The sequence below is a fragment of the Eptatretus burgeri genome, chromosome 9 (assembly GCF_056783735.1).
Source record: "Eptatretus burgeri isolate ZD-2024b chromosome 9, Ebu_testis_v1, whole genome shotgun sequence".
In the NCBI taxonomy this organism is placed as follows: Eukaryota; Metazoa; Chordata; class Myxini; order Myxiniformes; family Myxinidae; genus Eptatretus; species Eptatretus burgeri.
In genome coordinates, this window is record NC_140969.1 from 83,513,488 (window position 1) to 83,519,380 (window position 5,893).

A 5,893-nucleotide genomic window follows, 5' to 3' on the forward strand; every position below is an offset into this window, starting at 1 on the left:
GCAAAAAACCACTCCAGAGGTTCTGAAGCCACGTGGAACGAAGTTTTGTGGTCTGACAAAACCAAGATTTAACCTAAAGGCAAAACCTTATGTTTGGCGCAAACCCCAAAAAGCACATCACCCAAAGAACACCATCTCTACTGTGAAGCATGGTGGTGGCAGCATCATGTTATGGGGATGTTTCTCATCAGGGACCGGGGCACTTGGCAGGATAGAAGGGAAAATGGATGGAGCAAAATACAGAAAAATCCGAGAGGAAAACCTGCTGCCCCCCACAAGAAAGTTGAAATTAGGATGGAAGTTCACCTTTTCAGCATGACAACGACCCGAACTACACAACCAAAGCTACACTGGAGTGGCTAAGGAACAATAAGATACATGTCCTTGAGTGGCCCAGTCAGAGCCCCGACCTAAATCCAATCGAAAATCTGTGGCACGACTTGAAGATTGCTGTCCATCAACACTCCCCACACAACTTGACTGAGCTTGAACAGTTTTGCACAGAAGAATGGGCAAATATTGCTCAATTAAGGTATGTAAAGTTGGTAGAGACCTATCCCAACAGACTCTCAGCTGTAATTGCTGTCAAAGGCGCTTCCACCAAGTATTAACTCAGGGAGGTGGGGGCAGGCGGATGGAGGGTGGACACTTATCCAACCAAGATATTCTAGTTTTATATTTTTAATTAATTTTCTGAAATTTGTAGAATTTGTTTTTCACTTGGAAGTTGTGGGTTATGAAGTGTAAGAAAAGGTGGAAAAGTTTGATTTAATTCCAGGCTGTAAGGCAACAAAAGGTGAAAAATTTGAAAGGGGGTGTAAACTTTCTAAAGGCACTCTGTATGTATGTATATAATATATATATATATATATATATATATATATATATATATATATATATATATATATATATATAATTTCAAACCCATGTGGAGTTTCAAAGAGGTGACTGCACAACATACAGGAACGCCCCTTCCTGTGTTCTAACCGCTCACTCAATTGCCTGCTAGCCTGGATCTCTTCACTCTCCATACCTGAGACGGAAAGCATTTCTCCAAATTTCACGAAGGTAAGTGTGAGTTAAAGTTCCATCTTTCTCCTAAATGTGTATTATTATATTTCACAAGTGTTTCCTCAATTGAAATTATTATTTCTCATACTAATATTAAATATTACTGTACAAGCCATTCTACTACAACTGTGTAGTTTCATGGCTCAGGAAGTGTACATAGTTGTGTAAACTTTTGATTTTTGACGTGATGATACATGATGCAATCGTCAAGGGTTCCGTATAACAGTTATCTGTTTTGTTCTAAATTTATTTTCTAAATATTTACCTTACATACGCGAAGCAAAAAGTGTGGTTAAGCAATTGCAGTTCCCTTTGTCTGTGTCTCGGTTTATGTCAGTTTATGATCAAGGAACAACTTTATTTCTTTATTTGTATTTGAATACAAATCGGAACATGAATCACAAAACAAACCTGCAGTTTAGTAGTACTTTGGCTCTGATTTTGTCCCGATCAGGTATTTGCAAACAAGAGCAAGATTTTTTTTGTTTTTTTTATTCGACCTGTCTGGCAGTCAAACAAAATTGAAAATCATTTCAAACAGGAAACTTATGGTTTTTAAGGACCTCTTAAAGGACACAAACAACAGGCACGAAGAACTAATGTAACGTGTTAAATAAGGTGGTGTAAAAGACATCAACGCCGGCAAACTTCGGGAATTTTTTTTCTTTGACATTTAAAATCTTTGTCTTATTAAATTATACATTTGATCACTAGAGAACACAAATTGCCTTATTGACACCTTCAAAAACCCTTCCATTTAGCATTTATTGGACAAAATATTACAGCATTTTACATGATGTCGACCAATCAAATTTGCCGCTCGTCGACCCTGCCCATATCCTTTTTTTTCTCAAGACTGCACATGTTAAGGTGTTCTATTCCATTGGGACCATACTCTGAACAGAGCGTCGGTGCTGCCAAAGCAGTCTCCGGGCTATTGGGCACTCTGTCGCCACTCTGACGCAGGATACTTGAATGGTTCAATCATCCCAGCAAACTAGTACTCATTTTACCCACCTTGGAAGGATGACAAACGGAGTCAACCCCACCTGGTATTAATTCAACGGTCAAGGAGGATTTGAAATCAGGACCCGAGGATCCCAATCCTGCCACCCGAAGTAAGGTGTTCTATGAACTCTGGAATATAATTTTTTTTTAATGGTGCCTGGAGGGCGAATGGGATTCGCTCGACGATTTGAAGACCATCGACATTTTGCATGAATGGCCTTCTCATCTGGCTCGTGATTCTTCTTTAACCATCTCTGCCACCTATGGTTCTCAGAACTAGTGACTGGAAGTGGAACCAACAAGAAAAATGTCAAACGTAAAAGGATAACATTATGACACGAATGCCCTTGATGATTAAACTGAATCAGATTTTCCCTTTTCACAGCAAGTGAGTGAGAGCTGGAATGACCCCTTGACTCTGCACCTCTGACTGTAATTCACATTCTTCTTTTTCATCCATTCTAATCTTCCCTCCAAGAAAGTGATTAATGAAATCCATACGTAGCAATATAAAACTGTTTTTACTGGACAGTCGATAGGGCCAGATTTTTATTATTATTTTTTTTTACTGGACCAGATTACACCAGGGTATAACGCTGCCCCCAGCGTACCCTCACCACATGATGTACCTATCATTTTCTGAGATCCAATCTCAAAGATTATTCACAAATCTTGTGTTCATAGGCAGCAGGTGAAGGCCGAACCACACTCAATCAAACCACCAGGCGATGTGTTTGATGCACTATAAAGCAATCCTTCGCTCTGAAGGCATGGATTAATTTATGACTCAAAGCATTGAATCTAATAAAATGTTTTACAAAATAAACCCCCAAAACATACAAGTTGTGGACAACAGGTTTCCCCCCAGCCGTGAAGGAAAGTTTCTGAATCAGCAAAACTCGACACAGATATTTATCCTTTTGTGCTCGTATGCGTTTTCCGAAAAAAGGTTTGAAAACCTGAGAAAGGGCAATCCTTTTGACTCCTCCAAACGACGTTGCAAACTTCAATCATCGTTCATTCTTTCACATCAGATGTTTTATGACTTTTAACCACTCATTATATCCGATGCTGGTCTGGTAGGATAGCCTGGAGGTACGCACACTAGCCTCTAAGCTATCTCGCTTGGGTTGGAATCCTGATCCAACTATAAACCGTCATCCTGGTGTTTCACAGACAGGGCGATTCATCAATGTGCACCGTCCCCTCAGATGGATGTTAAACTGGGCGTTCCGTTCCGTCTGCCAGCATTCGTTGGTGGATGGTAAAGATCCCACGGTGTCCTTCATGAAGAGTAAGCGAGCTATTGCCGGCACTATAAGCAAATTACAAATCCCTGCCATAACCTCTAGACACTGCATCAGCACCACAGCCATGCTCTCAGCCAATGATGCTACTCCACAGACTTGTACTGCATTTGGAAGTAGATGAAAAGTCCTTATGCTGTAATAATGTTGCTTCAGCATCATTCAGTTTTCTGAGATTGCTTTTTATATAAAGTGCAGCGTTTTAAATTGTTCTTTTACTTATTTCTCAGATTACAGTGGAAGATGCTGAAAAATACATCAAAGTATAACACATGTTCCTTGGGTGGTCTCAAAAAGGCCTTGAATGATGAGGTCCAGAGCGAAGGCATTTTGCATTGTGTTGAAGAAGATGACGAAGAAACACAGCAGCTGTTGGAGGAAGATGAAGATGGAGATCTTCAAGGAATTTTCTTGAACTTTATAGATAATGAGGAGGTTCCTGATGAGAAACAGAAAAAAACACCCAAGGATGTGTTTGATCGATGGGAGACATGCAGGAAGATTGTAATCGGCGAGATAAAAAAAATGGCCAAACAACTGCAGGAAACGGAGAGAAATGTCAACATTGCTAAGGCAACTGGAAGTTCAGTTGGAGTAATAGGAGGCATATTGTCCATCGTCGGCCTGGCACTCATTCCAGTTACCCTTGGAGCTTCCATTGGACTTACCATCGCAGGAGCAGTAACGGGCGCAGCAGGTGGATTGACTGCCGGAGGGGCATCCATTGTGCAGACTGTCCAGGAACATTTAAAGAAGAAGGAGGTGAAAGAAATGATGGATGAAGATGCCAAAAATAGCAAAAATTTACAAGATTTTATGGAAGAACATCAAGCACCGGTGTTCAAACAGGTGCAGTTGGAAGAGCAAAGCATAACCATTTCTAAAGGGTTTCTGTCTCGTACGACAGCCGCCGGACATGTGGCCAAAGACGCCTTGTATGTCGGAGCTATTGGTGGTGAGATTAGTGCCAGCATGGCCAAAGGGGTTGCTAGTGTCGCATTGAGAACTGGAGTCCGAGTGGCCGGATTGGCACTCTCAGGAGTCCTTATGGCAGTGGACGTTGGTGTGCTGGTGAAGACCTTACTGGATATGAGTCACGGTAACCCCTCTCAAGCTGCGCTCAACTTGATCGACATTGCCAATCACTTGGAGAGCAGTCTTCCTGAGATTCGCAAGGTGTATGAGATGTATCATGCCGAAAATTGTCAGGATGATTGTATTGATCCCAAGAATGATTTTTATTTTGAATTGCAATGATTGTCAGAAGGTGGGTGTTATTTTTCCCTTTCTGTTTTTTGCTTGCCATGCACACTTGGAACTGGAGAAAAAGTTTTGGCCTGATGGAAAATTGAAAAAAAATTCCACAAATTAATAAACCCTCACAAAACGGTGAAAGTGGGAAATCTGAGCCCCTGCATCCGCCATCTTTTTCTTTCATGCAGTAGTTACCATGTGCATGCGAAGCACAACGTGAGGTTAAGCAATTGTTTCACTCTGTCTGTCTGTCAATCTATGATCTCAGAATTACTGAATTAGAATTGAAATTTATATTTTGAAGACTATAGAACACAAATCCAAACAGAAACCTGCAGTTTAGCAGTACTTTGGCTCTGAAGTTGGCAAATTTTACAGAATCTTGTCCCAAGCTTGCTTGTGCACAGGGTAATTGTTTTTAGGAGACGAGTAACGTCTGTCTGTCTGCCTGGCAGTGAAACAAAAATTGAAAATCATTCCAAACAGGAAACTGCTATTTTTAGGGATGCCATAAAGCACACAAACAACAGATTTATTTTTCTTCTTCCAATAAAGTTCCATTTCCAAGTTCCAATAGAGTCCCATATCCTTGTTTTCAAGACTCTGTGGGGTAAGGTGGTCGATGAACCTCTTGTTGATGCAATGAATAGTTAACAGTTTGGAAAGTTTGTTTATTTTATATTTTTCTGTTGTCTCTGCATTCCCCATATCCACCTTGCCTTTGCAAAGTGATAACAATGTTCATCATTATTATTATTGATAAGCAAATGCTGCTGACTAGCTGTTATTTGAATCTTTGAGTCACTTCTGTTTTTGATTTTGGGTGGTGGGGGGCGGGGGGGGGGAAGAGCGGCCATTGTGATTCTTCTACTTCTTTGTAAGTGCTGTGCTTGGTTGTGTGCTCATTTGGCTAACTGGTAGGGGAGGCTGCATTGTGCTGTACAATTCTGCATTGAGAAATAATTGCCCTTGGAAGGAACTCGTCTCCTTGTCCTCTGTTTATTGTGGAAAAGAAACGAAGTTAAAGGAAACGAGACAAGGGAAAACGCATATGTGACACCAACCAACATGAAACGGGTTTGGTTTTTTTAATTTGTATGCGGCCAGCCGCTTCTTGGATGCATCATTTTTCTGGGGACGTGGCTCTCCCGCTGATACAATGCCCCCATTACCAGCATGCTGGATCTCATTTTGCCGATCTTGGAAGGATGACAAGCTGAGTCAACCCACCTGGTGTTAATTCAAAACTGTAA

At 41.0% G+C, this 5,893-nt stretch overlaps 1 protein-coding gene across 1 annotated transcript; it reads left to right on the forward strand.

Annotated features, from left to right (window-relative positions):
- Positions 1–938: 938 nt before the first annotated feature.
- LOC147020478 (uncharacterized) lies at positions 939–5,628 on the forward strand. The gene is made up of 2 exons (XM_085895840.1): positions 939–1,068; positions 3,617–5,628. The coding sequence occupies exon 2, from the start codon at positions 3,630–3,632 to the stop codon at positions 4,641–4,643; it is 1,014 nt and encodes a 337-aa protein (XP_085751966.1). The 5' UTR covers positions 939–1,068; positions 3,617–3,629; the 3' UTR covers positions 4,644–5,628.
- Positions 5,629–5,893: the final 265 nt, after the last annotated feature.